Genomic DNA, 21,576 nt, shown 5'->3' with positions numbered 1-21,576 from the left:
CAATGCATTATTTGATGATATTTACGCGATCTAACCTCAAAAAACCTCTTATGGATGAAATTGGTCGCGAAAGCCGACGTGTTAAACAGAACAATACCTCTGGGCGTGGGCGGGCTGTCTTGTAGAGATCCTTTCTTCCAGCAGTGGCTCAACCAGGCAATTGCAGGGCTGCACCTTTAACTTTTAACTGGGAAATTTGGGCAAATGTACCATGGCACAGGCCATTCGTTGGCTCACGCGTGCCACTCGGCGCCATTCATTGCTCACATTTCACTGGAAACGGTTACTGGGTTCCTGAACTTTGCAACCTGTAACCGATTCTTCCCGTGGTTACTCTTTAACAAGCCTGAGCCCTAAGCTAGCATCGCAGCAGTGCCGGCCAGGCTCAGTGCACCGACACAGCCAGGATGAATTCCCCCCGGGCCACCCGGCCACCTCTGGCACCTGTGCCGAGAGCTGCCGAGTGGCCTGTATCTGCCCATTTCTATTTATCTCTAGATTTGAAGCTTTCGTGACTGCAAGGATTCATACTCTTAGGTTCTTTTGGTAAAGTCACGTAGGTAAAATAATAATAATAAAGTAAAATAAAAATAAATGAAAATAACTAAATTATATCACGACGTTTCGGAAGCAACACAAGCCTCCATCATCAGGTGTAACTGCTCCAGTAAAATTACTGTAGCGTGTGAAGAAAGCTATTCAAGACACGTGTTTTTTTTATAGGGTGCTGGGCAGGGAGGAGCCAATGAGTCGCGGGGGGGGGGATAACCATCTCGGTGCTTGTACACTGCAAGTACGGTGCTTGTACACTGCAAGTACGGTGCTTGTACACTGCATGTATCTCTCAAAGTGCATCTCTGAAAGTAATTTTCCTGCCGTTTTTTTTCACGCGCTTATCGTCGGTAATTTTTTTCCGTCGGGGTACTTTACATTTGCACATAAATGAAATGTTTGCGAATTTCCGAAGGCAAGCCGGCTGTGTGGTGCACGTCTGCGGGTGGGTGAGGGGGGGGGGTGCATGGAGGGAGGTAACGATAACAAATGGGAGTCAAAGTTGAGTGGTGCTCAGATGAACGTGGGGTGCCGCGTTTGTCTCCATTAGCAGCCCCAGGATGCTGTCGCAGCGGTGTGGCAGTGAGCGCGCACTGGAGTCGTGGTCCAGAGGCCACAGCTTCTATTCTACCTCCCGGTGTGGCAGTTCAAACAATGGGGGCAAGTTTCTTAAGGGGTGCCACGGTGGCCAGATGTGAACTACCTTGCCCGGTATACAGGAGGTCGTGGGTTCGATCCCGATCCCGACCCTGATGATACCTGTATATTTGGAGGATTCGTGTTCTCTCTTCCCATGGTCGTGTGGATTTTTCTCCAGGTCCTCTGGTTTTTCCCTCCACATTTATAATTAACGTGCATTTAGAGTATTTGGCTGCTAGACATTTACACATGATAAGCCACTTCATTGAGCTCTCATTTGTGGCCAGGTCGCTTCTCAAAAAGAGCTACATAGCTACATAGCTCTTTTTGAGAGCTATGTAGCTCTTTTTGTTTATAGTAGTTTATAGTTTTAAATCGGCCCCCATCCCTGCCGCCTCTGTCCACCGAGCAGGATAAATGGGTTCAACCACAGTTGGGGTAAAGTGTGGGTACTCCCAGCTCTTGCAAGAGCTAGTGGTGGGAATTAATAGTGTGCTGTCTCCACATAGAACGGTACCGGTGCTGAGCTGCGCCGGTGTTGAGTTCTAAGAGAGAAGTTTAGCAGAATTTGACAACAGAGAGACAACACTTTTGGCCGAGATGTTAGCGATCTATACTCAGAGACAACGATCCTCCACATAGCCTTTACCAAACGAATGGGGCAAATACTGTTAGCGAGTGCCTAATTATACTGGCACCGTACCCGAGTGGCTGGTGTGGCCAGAACCCCAGCCGGCTACTTATCTCTCCCCGGTGCTGACCTCTTCATACATCACTTGCCAATGATGTTAGTCATGGTCAGAAATCAAACTCAGGTGACCACATTCACGGGAGAGTGGGGGAACCACTGTGCCACCACTCCCCATACATGCACAAAACAACAAAGGCAAGATCCCCCATATAGCCTCAACACTTTTTGGGTAAGTGCTGTTAGCGAGCAGACATAACGAACACACCCACATAAGTACAGCTAGTCACAACGATGCACATACATAATAACACACTGACGTCAATACACGTTAACACGTCTACACACAAGTCATCATGCATATATGTGGACATATTCCTACACACGTAAACACACAAGGCTGAGTCGAATCGAACTCGAGTGTCCCGGGTTCGCAGCGCCGCATGGCGTTAACTGCAGCCCCACCGCTCCCAGTAATACACGCGCACGCTCGTGGAGGACACGCGATTTTACGGAAGTCCTTGAGTGATGATTGAGGTTATCGCGCCTGTTTAGCGAGCAGACTGATCGCGGCCTCAGATACGTCCGGCTCATGTTTGCTTTTCCAAATTGAAAAGACTGACTCCCCTCTCTAAATGGTTGCCCACCTGCGCGTGTTGCGGGCGGGGTCACGGTTGCCGTCCCTGTTGTCTGGCCTGAGCCATACTCGGGATGATGGGACGATGATGCGACGCCTTTAAGCGGGGATGGAGGGGGGGAGAAGATAGCCTACGTGTTAAACTGAAGATAGCTCCGTTCAAATGCATTTAAAGAACAGATGCAAATGAGAGGACTCGGATTGAAGTGGTTGTTAAGCACAAACTGGAACACGTGCCACCACCTCCCATGAATGCAGTTAAGCAATCTCGGGTTAGGTGCATTTTGTTTTTCATGCTACTTCTATCATCAGCCATGATCTGTCTGCTGCTGGATGAACGCCTCCCCAGTCCAACAATCCGACGAGCTCCCGCTGCACGCAAGCCGATTTGATCGTTCCTCCTCCGCTGTGGACATCCTCTCTGGCGCATTTTCCTCCTTTGACTACCGCTCCACCCGGCCAATGTTTCCTTCTGGCAGTGATGAGTGCCTGGCCAAGTCACCCCCGACGCTCCAAAGCGGCGGATTGTGAGAAGCGTTCCCGTTACCGGTGACGAGACGCGTTTGCGAACGCGGTGATTCGTCGTCTGCTGTGGTGTTCCACGGCGCCATCGTATCAGCGATGCGGCGGTTCGTGATCGATCTTCGGTTGTCATCCATCACCGGAAATCCAGCGCGTGGCGCGGATTCTCACTCGGGCCGACTCTTAAATAAAGAATAGACATCGTCGCTCGGCTCCGGCTCGGCTCCGGTTCAGCTCTGGCTCAAGTCGGCCATGGCTCAAAACCACGCTCAACTTTAGCTGGATCCCACCTGCCGTGCTCAGGACTTACCTGAGTAGAGCCTGAGCCGAGCCACGGCTGAGCTGCTCGTGTGGTCTGTGCAAGCCACTGAGTGGCTCGAGCCTGAGCCAAGCATGTTAGAGAGGGAGCCGCGACTCGTAAATCCGGCCACAAAAAACATTGACCTGATTTACGGATTGTGGGTGCCGAGTGTTGCGCGGCTCTCCCGCGTGTTTGGGAGTTGTAGCCCGCCTTGTGGGCCCCACGATGTCTGAAGTTTCGCTCCACGTTCTGAAAGCTTGTTCAGGAGCGAAATGTCACTCCTCGCACTGGGCGGGGCCCCGCAGGTCTTCACAGCAGCACGGCTGCTGCTGTGAAGACCTGCGCGGTGAATATTGCATATTTATACCGTTCTATTCTCCGATGTTCTTAATGTTTGTGTTGTCTTGCTTTGTTGTTTTTGATGATGAAGTAAATCAAATGTTCAAGCGAGACCGCTGGAATGTTTGCATGCGCTCTCGGGGGCCATGTGTATGCTTGGTATGTGTTAACTAACAGCACTTGTCCCATCAGCCGGTGAGGTCTAAAGGGTTGATACATTTTTTGCGTATCTATGTGTTTGCTGCCGTGGTATAATGGTTAGCGCACTGGACCTGCAATCCAAATATCGCTTATTTGATCTCCTGGTGTGGCAGCTGAAACAATGGGACCAGTTTATTACATTCCCTCCCACCCCCCACCCCGTCCACTCAACAGTAGAAATGGGTTCACCAGAGTCGACGGGCAGGTGGGATAAAGTGTGGTTACACAGACCTCTTCCAAGACGTCTGGCCAGTGTGGAAGAGTAGGCCAAATACCCTCTAGAGGGGCTCTCAAGGGCTTCCTCATGTAGGAGGCTTTTCTGCTAACGTTGGCATCAGCAGGCAATTGCAGGGCTGTGCCGTTACCTTTTACATGATTCTAGCATGCTCACCAGTGCGTGTGTGTGTGCTTGTGTGTCTACCTCTGTGTGTCCATCTGTACCACACAGACATCCCCTCGGGAGCGGACAACACGACATCCTCGGATTTCTCCGTGGCTCTCTCCCCCAACCCGCGGACGTACGTCATGGTGACTACGAGCCAGTTTGGGTAGCAGGGTGGCGGCGCAGTGGTGACACTCGCGCCTCACAGCAAGAAGCGCCTGGGTTCGATTCCCAGTTTTGGTGCCTGTGTTCTGCTCCACATGGGCTTCTTCCAGGTCCTCCGGTTTTCTCCCGTAGCTAAACACACACACAGTGGAACTGGTATTGCCCAATCATCCCAATGGTGATATATTATCAGCAAATTACTCAATTGGGACGATGCATTGCAAACCTCTTATGCAAAACTGGGTAAGACCCTCCCAATAGAGTGTAAAACATTGAATAAACAGCCTATTGTCAATGTGTTATGGGTTCGATTGAGGTGCACACTCGACTTGGAGGCAACATGATTTATTAACACATAACACCAACTAACACTCGGGCAACACGACACAGCGTGACCCCGGGCATGTGACGGCTGCCTGGTCATGAATGACGATCGGAGACTTGATGACTTCTCATGGCGTCTTCATCCCGGAGTAGAACAGCCCAGCTCCCCGTTCACACCCCGCTTATAACCGGCTCCACCCCAGGCCACGCCCCCCTTCTCGATCCTTCGGGAAGGTCCGGGCCCCCAACCACGTGACCCCCAATCTTCCCCCTTATCCGGTCACATGTCCTGTTGGGTTCACGTGGAGTGCCACGGCCTGACACGACCCCCGGGACACCCGCCTACAGCCCCCATACCGAGTCAACACAGTAATGACCTCATATGTCCCTACGCTCGTATAGTCCCGACATAGTAGTGCAAATGCAATTCTGTAAGGAGGTCTCCTTCAAATGCCGTGTCGGTCATGGGGTTGTTTGACCATACTTCACCACGCTGGTAAGTGGGGGTTGATGAAGGTGGGAGCACAGATGTAGAGTCCTGTGCCCCAATGGATTGTGCTGCACTGCTGTCCGCTACTGACCGCGCAGCCTCAATTGCAGATACAACTTGAAAATGTGAACCGCCATGACCTACGCCACATTGCACACTGCTGCGCCGTCCCGTGCCGGGTTGTTTAATGTGTCACTCGCTCTCATTCGTTCAGCGGCGGTGGCAGCGGCGGTAGCGGTGGTGACGGTGTCTCTCCACGCACGCCAACCGCTGATGAAGGCGACTCATCAGAGAAACCGCATGGTGGGCTGTCAGCGAGCGAGGTAAGTGGTGGCCACCACCCGCGATGCATGCTGGGACATCAATGTCCAGGTGTGGAGGGTGGCGGCTCTACCAAGGTCTAGGTTAAGGCATATAGAGTGATTTAGGATTTTTAGGATTCACTTACAACACTCGGTGGTCAAATATCCGAGGTGATATATTTTCATTCTCTAGGGTTCCATGAAAGCTTCCATCTTGGTCTCAGAGTTAAACATCCAACATTGTTAGGGTTCAGTTAAAACACCAATTGCTACGAGGCTGCTGCCTCGTAGCAATTATTGGGACGGTGAAGCGGCCCAGCAGGAGCGCGTTCGCCACTTGCGGCAGAGGTTCACGGTTTGAATCTGACTGGCTGCCCTGGTTATTACTATGTATTGGCCAGAAAATAGCCGAAGTGAACGTTAACATACCCGTGACGTCATTCGCAATCGTTAAGGCATTGTGTGCCGGCGTCATGGTCCAAATGTATAAAATTCTACAAAATGACATCACAAAATTTCTCAGTTGGGATTACACACTGCATGCCCGTGTCTGTGACGCACAGCAGCGTCTTTGGATTAGCCTTGGGCTATAGGAACCGCGCGAATATCACTCGTATGAGGTGATAGTTACTGTTATAACAATCATCTCGTCTTTACACCAGTGATGGGTGTCATGGTGGCGAGATGTTGACTACTTAACCTGGTGTATAGGAGGTCGTGGGTTCGATCTCGACCCTGACAATGCCTGTATATTTGGAGGCTGCATGTTTTCCCCGTGGTCGCGTGGACTTTTCTTCGGGTCCTACGGTTTTTAGCTCCACATTTAAAAACATGCCTTTAGAGTATTTGGCTGTTATACATTTACACATGGTAAACCACTTTGTTGAGCCATCATTTGTGGCCAGGTTGCTTCCAAAAAAGAGCTATATAGCTCAGTGGGCCTTACCTGGTAAAATAAAAAATTGTTTAGTCGTTATTAGTTAGTGTGTTGAACCGTGGTTATCATTGTTGTTGTGCCTCGCCTGGCAGGGCGTGGAGGAGGAGCAGCCGGTGGTGGAGGTGGCGACGTCGCCAAAGCCAGGGGACATACCGGACTCCGCCGAGAGCTCCGAGACGGTGGGGGAGCTGAACTACGCGGCGCGAGGGGGACGCACGCAAACTAGCATCCTGCTCAAGGTGCGTGCATGCACGCGCGCGTGTGCCTGAGTGTGTGGGGAGCGTTGGTCCGTTGATTAGCGTGCTGCGCTACGAACCTGGCGACCAGAGTTTGATTCCCGCTCACGGTCAACAACAGTGATGATTCAATTATCTGAACCAGTCCTGGGCCTCTCCTAGGTTGACTCAGTCTCAAATGAGTTCCTAGTGCGTTTGTAAACTTTGCCACTGGGGAGACAAAAGTGGTCAGATGTGGTGCTGGCCACCCACCCCCTGGTGTTCCATGCCAGCATTAATTGGTGCTCGTGAACATTCCCTGCAGCTCAGCTGGACACTGCGATCTCCCTGAGCACTTTCTCACTCTTCAAAATGAACCGGTGATGATGTCCCTAGGGCATCCACTTCAAATCATTGCGCCATACTACACGCGGTACACCCCAAGCATATTGAAAGCCTACACCGTAGTGATATTATAGCCACTAACTATGCTTGTTCAACGATAACTGCTAAAAACGGTCAATGTTTTCAGAATCAGGTACCGGTTGCTGACTTGCAGAACCGGTAAATGATTTCAGTGGAATTCTAGTGATGAACTCACAGACTGAACCCCATTGTTCTTAACTGCCGTGCCGAGAGATGGAATCGAATCAGCGACCTCTAGATTGCAAGACCAGTGAGCTGCTGTTACATCACCAATGTGGCAGCTTCCTTAGTCTCTCAGTTAAGAAGTTGAACGTGTTGTGTTTATTGCTGTAAACATTTCTATATTTGCCACACACCGGTAACAGTTTTTTATACTTTTTTCCACGCGGTTACAGCTCATGCAAACACACGATTTTAACAACCTCCCCCCCGTGGGCCCCCGTGGCATCGAGCAGGAGTGGAACATCCCGTTCGAACGTGTGGAGCTGGGGGAGCTCATTGGGCGCGGGCGGTTTGGGGCGGTCCACCGCGGCCGCTGGTACGGGGAGGTGGCGGTGCGCCTGGTCACGGTGGAGGGCCATGAGCAGCAGCGGCTGCGCCTCTTCAAGCAGGAGGTGCTCACCTACCGGCAGACGCGGCACGAGAACGTCGTGCTGTTCATGGGCGCCTGCATGAACCCGCCGCACCTGGCCATCGTGACTAGGTGACGCCGCGCCCCCACCCCCCCCCCCCGTCCCGCCGGAGCCGCGATGCCAACCACCCGTAGACCCAGTGCTAGTGATGCTGCCTGCGGTAGATTTACTTTAAATTAATTGTGCTCATTTTCACAGGAAAGCCTCACCGAGTCTCGGGTTTTTGCAGGACGGGGGCGATGTTGCCGCGTTCAGTAGCAGTTGAGCCATTTGCAGGAGAAGGATATTTGGCCAATACTGGTTATGTTGTATGTGCATGTGTTTAGCTTGACTGACTTCCTGTCACCAAGCACAGCGATCATGCTCGTGACTAGTTTCATGTCACCTAGGTTATGTGCCTAGGATGCTGGTAGATTGACAATCGTCACCCCTTCTTGCACAATCCCTGTTGGTGGGCCAGTAAATAATCATCATAACGATGATAATCCACGGTTTTTTGTCAATCCACCGCTGTCCCCCACCCCCACCACACCCTGCAGCTTCTGCAAAGGCCGGACGTTGTACGCGGTCGTGCGGGATCCAAAAGTTCCGCTCGACATCAACAAGACGAACCAGATCGCTCGCGAGATCCTCAAGGTGCCAACCTACACCGCCGCTCGCCGTTAACGGGACGCGCGGGGTCTTTGGATTGTTTGGCTGCTGCTATCAATTTCCACACGATAAGCCACTTCGTTGAGCTATCATTTATTTTAGCCAGGTCGCTTCTTAAAAAGAGCTACATAGCTCAGTGGGCTTGACCTGGTAAATAAAATAGAATTTGTTAACAAGAAAAGTTAGTCATCGTGTTGTTTCATAGAGTAACAGTTCGCAGCACGTTTGACTGGCAATCCAGAGAACCCTGGTTTTATTCCATCTCCCGGCCCGGCCATTGAACCAATGAGTAAAACTTATTAAATTCCACCCTCCCCCCCCAACGCCTCGGCTCACTCAGCAGTACAGTCGATCGGCAGCTCGCGTGTGGTGGGGTAAAGTGTGGGAACTCCCACAAGAGTCGACCAAATACCCCCTAGGGGGGCTCTCGTGGAAAGATCCTTCTGCCAGCAGTGGCTTATGTACGTATTGTATGTTGAACTTCTTTCACACCATACGTAGCCAACTGTGCTCATCGGATTAACCAAACAATAGCAGGGCTGCACCTTTATCTTTTCTATGTATTCTATCTATTTTAATTTCACCAGGTAAAGCTCATTGAGCTCTGTAGCTCTTTTTCAGAAACGACCTGGGGACAAATGATAGCTCAACGAAGTGGCTTATCACGTGGAAATTTATAGCAGCCAAATACAATGCACGTTTTTAAATGTGGAGGGAAAAACCAGAGGACCTGGAGAAAAATCCAGACGACCAGGGGGAGAGCATACAAACTCCAAACATACAGCAGGCGTCAGGTTCGGGATCGAACTCACGACCTCCTGTATACCGGGCGATGTAGTTAACATCTCGCCACCGTGGGAAATGAGGGCAACTGGGAAAAGAGGGCAAATGTATCATGCCATGGCACAAGCCGCTGTGCCACTTGTTGGCTTATGCGTGCCATTTGGTCTTATTAATTGTTCGCATTTCACAGGAGGGGCTTACCGGGTTCCTGAACTTTGGAATCAGTAACCAATTCTCAATATGGTAAAAAAACATCCATGAATGAAGAGGTTTCACTTTTACTGTATTTACATTTGGCTATGTTTGATTGCGCAGCAGGAATAGTTGATAGTTTAGATGTCACTTAAAATATGAATTGTTTGTATATTTCCAAGGCAAAATTGAAAATATACAAATAATGATAAACGATGTTGAGACTGAGAAAATCAGAGGATAAATGGAGCAGTCTGAATCTAAGCTGTGAAATCGATACATTAAACTGAAAATAAAGAACATTAAAGAGCACAATGAAAATAATGCAATGAGAAATGTCCAGTTGAAAATGAAATTCAAAATAGAGGAAATAAATTCAACCCAAAGGGAGGAACCCATTTCCCCAGCACAGAAACGGCACAGCGACATCCATGGAGTTACATAGAGATCAATAGAGTTACATAGAGATCCAGAGTTACATTCAGAGCCACAGAGATACATAGAGTTTCTTAGAGTTGCAGAGATCCATAGTCACTTCGGGACTCATGGACTCAGACTTTATTATTTCAGCTGCTAAGGCCCCGTATAGTCAAGCAGCTCTGTTGCCACAATGACCACGGCCCCAAGACCGTGTGGCAGTGGCTGCGGTTACCGGACATCATCGCAGGGTGGAGGAAATCTGCAACCAACCAGAGCAGCAGCAACAACAACAGCAGATTATTTACACGAAACCCACTGCCTGCACTGCTCACTACAGATAATGCTTACACACATTAATGAACAATAGTGTAAAAAATTCGTATCACAGACGTTTGCATAAACAAACCGTGTGCACAGCCTCAGACGTAACGGAGCTGGGCTCCAGCGTTCAAAGCAAAAGTAGCTGTGGTGATAATCAACGATTTTTGGGTTTAGATCGCGTTATTTATAAATGTGTCGTAACCCTCCACCACCCGACACGGCCAATCAGTAAAAAAAGTGTCACGTTGACAAAAGACAAATAGTTCACTGCTTTAGCCCACCGGTGTGTTGAAGCGTGAAACCACAACATTTACAATTTGAGTACGACGTTTCGCTGGTAATTGCATCCAGCATCATCGGGCAATTCGCCAGAATGGTGAGGCTCTGCTGTGTCTCCCGTTCTTATATAGAGCAGCAGGGTGACGTCATCATTAACTCATTAACTCATCAGGTGCAAAGATTTGAGGGGGGGGGGGTTATTGTAATTATATACTTGATTAGTAATAAGGCTATTGTTACGATGCGAGTTGTAGATTAGTAATCATTTGGAATGTGTTCTATTGTGATTATGCTACATTAATAATCAGTTAGTGCTTGTTTCCCTTATAAGGAATTGTAATGCATCTTATTTAATAATACGCTTCCAGGCCGCACTAAGCCTGTAGCTGTCTGAGCGATTAAAGTTATTTCTGTTTCTCTCAATCTCAATGGATTCTCTAATTAGTCTTTGCCAGTAGTAACTAGTTTTACACAACACTTCAACGTTGTCAAAATCAATTGAGTGTCCCTGTTGACAAGCATGTTCTGCCACTGCCGACAGTTGTGTTTGCGATAGTTTAATATTTCTCTGGTGTTCTTTTAGTCTTACACTAACGTTACGCCCTGTCTGTCCAATATAGCATCTGCCACATACACAATTAATCCGATATACACCTTCTGTTGATAATTTAGGTAATTCGTCTTTAGTGCACGTTACTAGTTGTTGAATTTTGTGTACTGTACCAAATCTTACTGTAATGTTTTGCTTTTGCAAAACACGGGCTAATTTGTCAGTTACTCCTGAGATAAATGGTATTTTTATTGTTTTAATAATCTGATCGCTTTCAGCAGTGTTGCTTTGCGATCGTGATTTGGCATTTAGTGCTCTGTTAATTTGAGCATTATTGTAGCCATTCTGTCTTAGTGCTTCTTTAACATGTTTAATCTCTCTCACTAGACTTTCATCATCTGACACTGTTTTAGCCCGATGTATGAGCGTCTTGATTAGAGAGGATTTCTGAGCTGGGTGATGATGCGATTTCGCATTCAGATAGGCATCAGTGTGCGTTTGCTTTCTGTAAACGCTGTGTGTTATTTTACCATTTAGGCCATGCCCAAGTAAAATATCCAGGAACGGGAGTGTGTTATTCACCTCCATTTCCATGGTGAACTGAATGGCCGGGTTTTGTGCATTGAGATGATTTAGAAAATCGTTAAGTGTATCTTTACCATGTGGCCAGACAACCAAAGTGTCATCCACATATCTAAACCAAAAGGATGGTTTTAATGTGCTCGAGGCAAGTGCTCTGGTTTCAAAGTTTTCCATGTACAAATTTGCTATAGCAGGAGATAAAGGAGAGCCCATTGCTGCTCCCTCCCTTTGTTTAAAGAATTCACCTCTCCATAAGAAGTAAGTGTTATTTAAACAATGGTCAGCGAGTTTCGGAATATCTTTTGGTAAATCTGTATTCTTTACCAGTGTATCAAGTAATTTAAGCGACTCGCTCACTGGAACCTTAGTGAATAGCGAAATCACATCAAAACTCACCAAAATATCATTAGGGTTAAGCTTAATATCTTTGATCATATTCACAAGATGTTCTGAATTTCTTATGAATGATGATGTCCTACCGATGTAGGGCTGTATTTGTTTAGTTACATATTTTGCTAATTTATATGTGGCAGAGCCAATTGTACTGACTATGGGTCGTAAAGGGATGCCGATTTTATGGATCTTTGGTAGCCCATACAGTCTAGGTGGTTTTGAAGCCCTTGGCTTAATTAGGAATTGCTCATTTTTTGGGATTAATGAATTTGCAATGATTGCAGTAGTCTTACGTTCCAGAGTATTAGTTGGATCTCGTTTAATTTTAATGTAGGTACTTTCCTCTAATAAATCTTTAATTTTATTATCACAATCGGCTCGTGACATCACTACAGTAGTGCGGCCCTTATCAGCTGCTAGGATTTGAATATCTTTATTTAGACGAAGCTCTCTTAAGGCTTTTGCCTCGTTCGAGCTAATATTTACTTTCGGTATTTTACTATTCTCAATTATTTTGGCAACCTCGTGTCTAGTCATCTCTGCCTCATTATGTGGAAGAAGTCTTACTGCTGATTCTACCTCAGCAATTATCTCATCCACTGGAATTGTGCGTGGGGTAACGGCAAAGTTAAGGCCTTTAGAAAGGACAGAAATCATGTCAGTGGTTAAATTAGTGTTAGTCAAGTTCATTACGGTTTTGTTTTTAAATTGTTCGTTTTTAATAGGGATTTGTTTATTGTAAAGTCTAGAAAATTTGTTAATTTGGTTAGCATTTGTTAGATTAAACACATTATCAGCCGATTGTTGTGTTATAGTATCGATTATATTCCAATCATGCATGGACACACTATTGCTTATATTTAAATGTAAATGCTTTAGCGATTCAGAAATGCTGGATAATTCACTCCTGTTGTGTTGTATTCTCTCTATTAATAATAATTCGCTAGCTTTGTGTAGTATTTTGCTAGCTTTAGAAAACTTTATGTGATGTGTATAGCTGTGGTGAGTCCTGCAGGCAGACGTTAACACACGCAGCTGGATAAGGCACATGTGGAATATTGAGGTTGGTCATGAGGACATCCACAATGTGGGTGCAGTGCCAGACAATGCCCTGGAAGCAGAGTTCTCAATCTAGCACGGTCACCAGGCAATCAGAGGTCCACCTACGGTTTCTTGGATTGTGTAATGGGTGAAGAGAGAACATCCGTTGAGATACTGACCTGATTTAGATGTAGTGCAGGTCTCTGCTCAACTTTGGCGAGGTGAGATAAGTTTAAAGCTTGAGAAAAAGCTCACAATGATGAGTTCCAAGGTGAATGTTAGAGCCGAATGATAAAGAGGATTTCGTTTATTGGAGAGTGAAAGATAATCTGTAGGTTACATCGCAATAATCACACAGGTCAGCGTGGGTTGGTGAATGGGGGCCCAGGGTTCAGATATCACTCGCTCCTGAAATACACAGGCAACAAACAAGCAGGGAACTTCTATAGCGAATGGCGCATGCTTGTTTGTGCGTGTTTGTGCAAGCGTGTGCGTTTGTGTGGGGAGCGGTAGTGTAGCGGTTAGCGTGCTGCGCTATGAACCCAGTGACACGGGTTCGATTCCCGCTCAAGGCCAACACCACAGCGACGATTATCTGAACAGGTCCTGGGCCTCCCCTAGGTCGACTCAGCCTCAAATGAGTACCTGGTGCGGTGTGTAAACATCGCCACTGGGGAGACAAAGGCGGTCGGGCGTGTTGCTGGCCACTCACCCCCACGTGTGCCGTTCTGGCCTTCATAGGTGCTCGCTAACAGCACTTGCCCCTACAGTCTGTTAAGGCTATACGAGGGATCTTTGTCTTTGTTTGTGTGTGTGCGTGTTTGCGCATGTGTGTGTGTGCGTGTCTGTGGGCATGTGTATGCATGTATTTGTGGGTGCGTGTTTGTGCATGCGGGGGTGTGTGTGTTTACCCGTGCGCATTTGTACGTGTATGTCTGTGCGTGCATGTTTGTGTGTTCCGTGTATGTGCGTGTTTGTGCATGCGTGTGTGTGCGTGTATGTGCGTGCACATGCGTGCGTTCTCACAGGGTATGGGCTACCTTCACCACAAGGGCATCGTGCACAAGGATCTCAAGTCCAAGAACGTCTTCTATGACAATGGCAAGGTCATCATCACTGACTTTGGACTCTTCAGCATTTCTGGCGTCGTTCAAGATGGCAGGTGCGAGCATCGCACACGGGCCAATGTGTGCCGAATTCATGCTTATATCCCGGGAGCCCTCGGACATCGATTTGGCGCAGTTTTTTTACTGGAATTTTTGCACAAACGAGCGTTATAATCGTGCTGTAAATGCGTGATCGTTGTTTTGTGATATCTATGAATTGGCGGTTACTGTTAACCCGAGCTGCCGAAGCGATCATTTCTCACCAATCATTGTTTTTCAAATGATCCTTGAATCATTGAACTCATCGTGCAGTACCATCAGCCGGGTGCATGGTGAGTAACGGTAATTATGTTACTCGGCGAAAATGCAGTTATCGTTCGAGATTAGCGGCTGTGTCTGTGCAGCACTGCGGTCAGAGTGCTTGACTCGTAATCAGACGGTTGTGAGTTCAAATCTTGGTTGGGGTTTCACTCAGCCCATCATCCCTACCGGGTATTTAAAGCAAGTACAATTTTGTGCAGCGTGAACAGTGGCCATACATGAAATGTGGAGCTTTTCATCGCTGGCTTAGAGCTATCAAGTGAGATGAGCGGCAACCGCCAATATTCTTATGACAACGGAGACACCATGACTTTTTATTTTAGTTCCATGCATATGGCAGAGGTGACTCTTAGAAGTGACCCTGTGACATGCACTTCTGCGGGCCGTTCTCTGACACAAAGCCAGGCAGGTTCAGTATCTCGGGAAGCGATGCCGTGGGTGCACTAGAGGAAAATACAAAATATAAATGATGGCCAAACCACTTTCAGTGAAGCAAGATTTGTTCACTTCTTATCATTGACTTTGGGTCGTCCAAACCGCCTGTTCCCCCATAGCCGCAGTATTGATCCGGCACTGCCTCGAAATTCCCCCCCCGCCCCACCGTGATCCAGACACTGCGTTTCGCTTCTCACCGTCCTCCACTGACCCCCCACCCGCATCCGCCACCCCCTGCTCCACCACCGCCGTGCCGCCGCCACGGCGATGATCCCGCCGCCCCGTTACGGTGGCTGCGAATCTATTTCACGCTCGGCGTCGTTGAAGTTACGGCGCGGCCATGTTACGACGTTACGGCCGTGTGCGGGGATCGCGGGGGTCGGGGGGGCAGCGGGCGCAGGTCACCGCGTCACTCGAATCTAATTAACGGCATACATGGTGACGGCCCGCTACACGGCGGCGCACGGCCCTCCACTTGACGCCCGCCGCTCTCGTATTAAACCGTGTAACGGCCGCCACGTGCGCCGATGGTCGTGTGTGTAAAACTGTAAAGGCGCAGTGCCGCAATTGATCGCTCACACCACTGCTGGCAGAAGGGTCGTCACGAGAAGAAGCTCAATAGGGCCTCTATGGGGGGGGGGATTGTTATCTAAAGTTGCATCTTCACACTAACCAGAGAACACAACAGCGCTGCCTCCGTGTAGCCACGTGTACTGTAAGGTGCCTTGTCAATCCACTGCTGCATGAGGCTCTTCGCACATCGTTTGTTCCGCCACCGCGCATCTTTTGTCATGCCACGTTCATAATTTACGCCGCTGCCAATATCCGCCGGGAGTCCCGTGATGAACGCCAAGGCAAGATTTAACGACACCGACAGCTCCATATATAAATTCCGGTGGCATGTCACCGAGGCCAGCGATTCGCGGAATTCATCCGACGTTAATGCTGGCCGGCCGGGCGTTGATCCAATACCGATGCTCGATACCAATATCGGGGACTGGCTTCACTGTGAGCGGTGGGCAGCAGAGGGCAATGTAGAATACATTGAACTGGACCCGAACTGTACTATTCTGGCATATCTATGCACCCTGTCTTCACCGACCCGCACTGACCAGCATGGTGAAGTATGACCCAAAAACCGCCACAGCCTGATGCGGTGTGGGGAGGCCCTCAACCTCTGTGTCGCGACTTCACTATTCTTCACCCCTTGTGTAGCCGTTCCGATCCGTGCCGCGTTGAGTTTCCCACGCAACGTGTTGATGAGCCGTCGCTTCTCGGCGCCGTGCCGCCATCTTCTCGTGACCGCCCCTTCACCCTCCCGGGCAGGAGCCATCAGGAGCTGAAGCTGCCCCGGGGGTGGCTGTGTTACCTGGCGCCCGAGATCATTCGCCAGCTGGCGCCGGGCACCGACCAGGACCTCCTGCCGTTCTCCAACAACACCGACGTGTTTGCCTTCGGGTGAGTGGCGCCGTGTCCCTGCCCATGCCATCGCATCCACCACAACAATACCACCATCTCGATTTAAAGCTTTCGTGACTGCAGGGATTCATCTTCTTGGTTCTTTCGGTAAAGTCACGTAGAAGGGAAGTAATAAAATAATAAAAATAAAACATAAAATAATTCTCACGACGTTTCGGCCACAACGCAAGCAGCCGTCTTCAGGTGGAGAACAGGTCTGTCCAGAAGGCAGACTCTGCCGTCTCGACAGACCTGTTCTCCACCTGAAGAGGCAGAGTCTGCCTTCTCGACAGACCTGTTCTCCACCTGAAGACGGCTGCTTGCGTTGTGGTCTGTCGAGAAGGCAGAGTCTGCCTTCTCGACAGACCTGGTTTTCACCTGAGGACGGCTGCTTGCGTTGTGGCCGAAACGTCGTGAGAATGATTTTATTATGTTTTATTTTTATTATTTTATTACTTCCCTTCTACGTGACTTTACCGAAAGAACCAAGAAGATGAATCCCTGCAGTCACGAAAGCTTTAAATCGAAATTTAACCACCTCTACGGGGAGGGATTTCACATAACTTTGAGATCCTTCAACAAGCTCCGTGATAAGAAGGCTCCAAGCACGTGTGCTGTTTCATTCAGACGCTGTCGCCTCGACAGACCTGGTTTTCACCTGAGGACGGCTGCTTGCATTGTGGCCGAAACGTCGTGAGAATTATTTTATTATGTTTTATTTTTATTATTTTATTACTTCCCTTCTACGTGACTTTACCGAAATAACCAAGAAGATGAATACCACCATCAACAAAACTCACAAACCAACAACAACACCATTAACAACACCCACAGCAACACCATCAACAACATCATGAACAACACCATCAATTCCAACAACAAAACCATTAACAACACCCACAACAACACCATTAACAACAAAGACACAATCCCCCATATAGCCTAAATAGACTTTTGGGGCAAATGCTGTTAGCATGCACATATGAAGGCTGACACGGCACAGGAGGGGGTAGGTGGCCAGCACCATGCCAGGCCACCTTTGTCTCCCCAGTGGCCATGTTTATACATTGCACCAGTTACTCATTTGAAGCTGAGTCGACCTAGTGGAGGCCCAGGACCGGTTCAAATATTCGCCACTGTCATTGGTCGAATCCGGGTCACCGGGTTTGTTGCACAGTGCGCTAACCGCTGTGCCACTGCTCCCACAACAACACCCACAACACTCACAACAACACCCAAAACAAGAATATCGACATAGCCTGCAACAACAATAAAAACATTGACAACACCTACAACAATGATAACACCACCATCATTAACAATGTCTACAATGACTACAACAACAACAGCAATCCTACAACAATGTTAAATAGTACCAACCACATCATAGCAGTGGTGCCGTAGTAACAGCTTGTGCCTCACAACAAGCAGCACCTGCGTTTGATTCCTGACTCGGGCGCCTTTCTGAGTGGAGTTCGTATGTTCTCCCCCTGTTCCTCAAGGGTTTTCTCCGGGTTGTCCCCTTTCCTCCCATAGCTAAAAAAAACCGTCATGCAATGTGGCCGGTATTGGCCACCTGCAAATTACTCAACAGGGATCTCACAGCAGCAGCAGCAAGATCACCCCCGACTGAAAACTTGGCGGGACCGTCCTGAAAAAAGAGTCTTGAGACTCAGTGAAGTTTTCCTGGGTAATGATGATGGTAGTAATAATAAAAACTAACATCTGTCGTGACAGATGCCTGTTAAAGCGATGCACGTTCATTGAAACGTTATTTAAAGTGATTGTTGTCTTCCTCAAGAGGCAGCTATTTAAATGGCAGACACTTAGCTAGAAATCAATTAAGGCCAATGCCATTTGCTCTCGTAGAGTTCTGTCAATTAACGCAATCCACTTTTAGTGATGATTATCAACAGCCACTGCAATTACCATTCTAAAAATTGCTTAAGTAGAGCGATTCCCATTCTCTTTGATAGAGCTCGAATAATAACGTGACTTCCTGTGCCCCCATACCTTACCCTTCTCCCCCCCCCCCCGTCTTGCAGGACCATATGGTACGAGCTGCACTGCCGTGAATGGCCGTACAAGCAGCAGCCGGCAGAGTCCATTATCTGGCAGGGGGGCCGTGGGTTGAAGCCGCACCTTGACAGCACTGGCATGGGGAGGGAGGCCCTGGTGAGTGGAGGCTCCATGCGTTCTAATTAGCGGTGCGATTCATATTTAATGGATTTCTAGTTGAGGTTAAAATGTGTTATGCATTATCTCTGTCAGACTGTATAATTGTCTATAACGGGGGGGGGGGGGGGCACAATAACTTGTGTAAACATGGTCCAATATGAACTAGACTTTAGCATCAAGTTGTGAAGCCATTTGGGGCTAAAACCGGCCACATTGTTCAGAGGGTTGCAAGCAAAACTTGGCAAGACACAAATGTAAGTACGTTTTTGCCCCGACAGCCACCCGTCCGTCGGCTTGCGTACGGTTAGCTGACTACCTCCGAGGGTGCACACGTGATTTTTCTCTTTCCCATTTCGTGGACAGGAAATCCTGACAAGCTGCTGGGCGTTTGAGACCATCGCTCGGCCCACGTTCCCGCAGCTCATGGGCCAAATCGAGAAGCTGCCAAAGCTGAACCGGCGCCACTCGCAGCCTGGGGGAAACTTCTGGCGTGCGGGAGAGTAAGGCTTGTACGCTCGCTCCCTCCTCAGTCACACGCTCGCTCTGCCCACGCTCACTCATATGCTCATCCACTCGCGACTTTGCACGCTAACAAACTCGCATAGATGCTCACTCACTTACATAGTCATTCGCTCACACACTCACTCATTTGCACACTCACTGCCAAACTTTCACCCTCACTCGCGCGCTTACAGTCAGGCCTCGACATCCATGAGGGTTAGGTTCTTGAAAATCTGCGCGAAAGGAGAACTCGCGAATGTAGATACGATATTTATATGGGAGAAAAGGGGTGAGGATTCCGAGATCAACTGAACATACAGGAGAACATTAAATTGTTTCATAACATTCCTATTGTACTGTACACATGAATAACACCCATATACGTATTGAATTCGACAATAATACGAATAGGTAATAACACAAATAATACAAAACACATGAATAAATGATACTGGAAGTTTTTAAAGTTTTATTTACCTTGGATGATGATGGGAGTGCGGTGCTGATGATGATGATTCTACTTTGCCTGGCATAGGTGCACTTGCCGCCACACTGTCCTTGATTGTCTTCTTGTTTTTCATTTTAAATCCAACTGCTGACTCGTTTACCATGTAATGGCGGCCAATGGGAAATGCAAAGTCACCATGAGCAAGTCTATCCAACTCTGCTTTTTGAGCTGCCTTTTACGCTTGCTCTCACTTCCTCCACTCACTTGATGTACAGGAGCCATGATTCAAGTAAAAAAACACCACAAATTAGGCAAAAATTGTGAAAAAGGCACCTGAAGAGTAAAAACTTCAGCATGTGAATCACGGGACATGGGCCACAATCCACTGTCGTACTGAGCAAGTACAGTAATCCTTACGAAGGAAAAAGGTGCGAAAGTTAAACTGATGTACAAATATAAAATTGTGATTAAATATAATTGGACTTCGCTCAAGAAAAATCGGGAAATGAAGAGGTTTGACTGTACAGGCAGACCTGGCTTAGCTCAAGATGCATTCCTGGAGAAATGAGCGCAAACCGAATCAGCGCTAAAAGGGGCCATGATACAATTGTACGTATGGGGATTCGTTCCCGACAGCATTATTTCTGTCCAGTGCATCATCTGTAAGTATTATGTACTGTACTCGCCAGTGCATCCACCTGACGCACACCGCCGTGACCCGCCTCATCACGTGCATTGTAACATCCAAAACATCCAAAGCGATACTTTTCTTTGACACTTTGGTCAAATTTGCAGCACTAACACTTGTTGGACTTTTTCCAGACATTATGGGTCTAAAATGCTCACAAAGATGCACAGAGATACGATGGAGAGAGAGAGACCAAGGCGGAGAAAACACACGTCGGCGGGGCAGTGTGTGTGTTTTTGTTAAACTGGTGAGCGCTGCGTGACTTGGAGAGAACTTGAATAACATCTAATAACAAACAACCGTACCGTAATAACGGTGAAATCGAAACGCGGGGGGTGGGGTGCTGGTTGGCTCAGAGCGTGGGTCTCTCTGATTGGTTGAACGAATGTAAATAAATATGGCGGCTGGTGTGTTTCCTCGCTGCTTTCGTGTTCTTACTCGTTAGCGATTTTTGGATTTTCATAATTTTTTGGAGTAAAAGTTTTCCCTGGGATTAAGAGCACAATAACGAATCGGCGTTCTACGGGGTCGCACTAAGTGAGATCTGCCTGTACTCACTCGCGCACACACTAAAATATCCCTCATATAACTTTTAACAGACCGTTTGGGGCAAGTGCTGTTAGCGAGCAACTATTAAGGCTGGCACGGCACATTAGGGGGCGGGTGGCCAGCACCACGCCCGGCCATATTTGTCTTCCCAGTGCTGATGTTTACATACTGCCCTGGGTACCCGTTTAAGGCTGAGTCAATCTAGGAGATGCCCAGAACCGGTTTAGATATTTGTTACCGATGTTGACTGAGCGGAATCAAACTCAGGGCGCCGGGTTTTTAGCTCACTGCAATAACCACTGCGCCACCGCTCCCCGCACACATGCGCACACGTACTCGCACACACGCGCACTCTCATTGACACGGGGAAATGCGGTGCTAGCCACGCTGTCTTGCCCAGCGCCAGTCAAGTTAAATCAAGGAGAAGCTCCAGATCTCTGTGCGCTCGGAGCATCGTGAGCTGTGACTGTCTTCGTGCCTGGTCATAGGGCTCCACGGTGGCTAGGAGATGTTAACTACAATGCATCGTATACAGGAGGTCGTGGGTTCGATCCTGACCCTGACTCTATATTTGGAGTTTGCATGTCTCTCTCCCCGTGGTCGTATGGATTTTTCTCCGGGTGTTCCGATTTTTTCCTCCACATTTAGAAACATGTATTTAGAATATTTGGCTGCTATAAATTTCCACATGATAAGCGACTTGGTTGAGCTATTATTTGTGGCCAGGTCGCTTCTGAAAAAGAGCTATATAGCCCAGTAGGCCATGCCTGGTAAAATAAAAAAGTTAAATTCGTGCCGGTTTGCGGTCTAGATCTCGCGTGCAGCACAGCGTGCATGCGTGAAACTTACGTGCATGTTATACGCATCAATTCTGCATTGTTTCATTGAAGGAAGGCGCCGCTGTGTTTCACAAACTAGTTTCACAGGA

At 48.3% G+C, this 21,576-nt stretch overlaps 1 protein-coding gene across 3 annotated transcripts in view; it reads left to right on the top strand.

Moving 5' to 3' along the window:
* Positions 1 to 21,576, top strand: part of LOC144945190 (kinase suppressor of Ras 1-like) — a 132,367-nt gene that overhangs the window by 76,004 nt on the left and 34,787 nt on the right. For 2 of the 3 annotated variants that reach the window (XM_078873481.1, XM_078873480.1), the window contains exons 12-20: positions 4,328 to 4,397; positions 5,455 to 5,563; positions 6,572 to 6,718; positions 7,576 to 7,823; positions 8,292 to 8,388; positions 13,993 to 14,126; positions 16,153 to 16,284; positions 18,330 to 18,459; positions 18,826 to 18,962. In XM_078873481.1, coding sequence (XP_078729607.1) covers positions 4,328 to 4,397; positions 5,455 to 5,563; positions 6,572 to 6,718; positions 7,576 to 7,823; positions 8,292 to 8,388; positions 13,993 to 14,126; positions 16,153 to 16,284; positions 18,330 to 18,459; positions 18,826 to 18,962 — 1,204 coding nt within the window. Of the gene's footprint in view, positions 1 to 4,327; positions 4,398 to 5,454; positions 5,564 to 6,571; positions 6,719 to 7,575; positions 7,824 to 8,291; positions 8,389 to 13,992; positions 14,127 to 16,152; positions 16,285 to 18,329; positions 18,460 to 18,825; positions 18,972 to 21,576 lie in introns of all 3 variants that reach the window. The other variant, XM_078873482.1, reaches the window with a different exon arrangement.

Source organism: Lampetra fluviatilis, chromosome 37 (genome assembly GCF_964198595.1).
Source record: "Lampetra fluviatilis chromosome 37, kcLamFluv1.1, whole genome shotgun sequence".
Classification (NCBI taxonomy): domain Eukaryota; kingdom Metazoa; phylum Chordata; class Hyperoartia; order Petromyzontiformes; family Petromyzontidae; genus Lampetra; species Lampetra fluviatilis.
The sequence above is the reverse complement of the archived record's forward strand: the minus strand, read 5'-3'. Positions and strand labels throughout refer to the sequence as shown.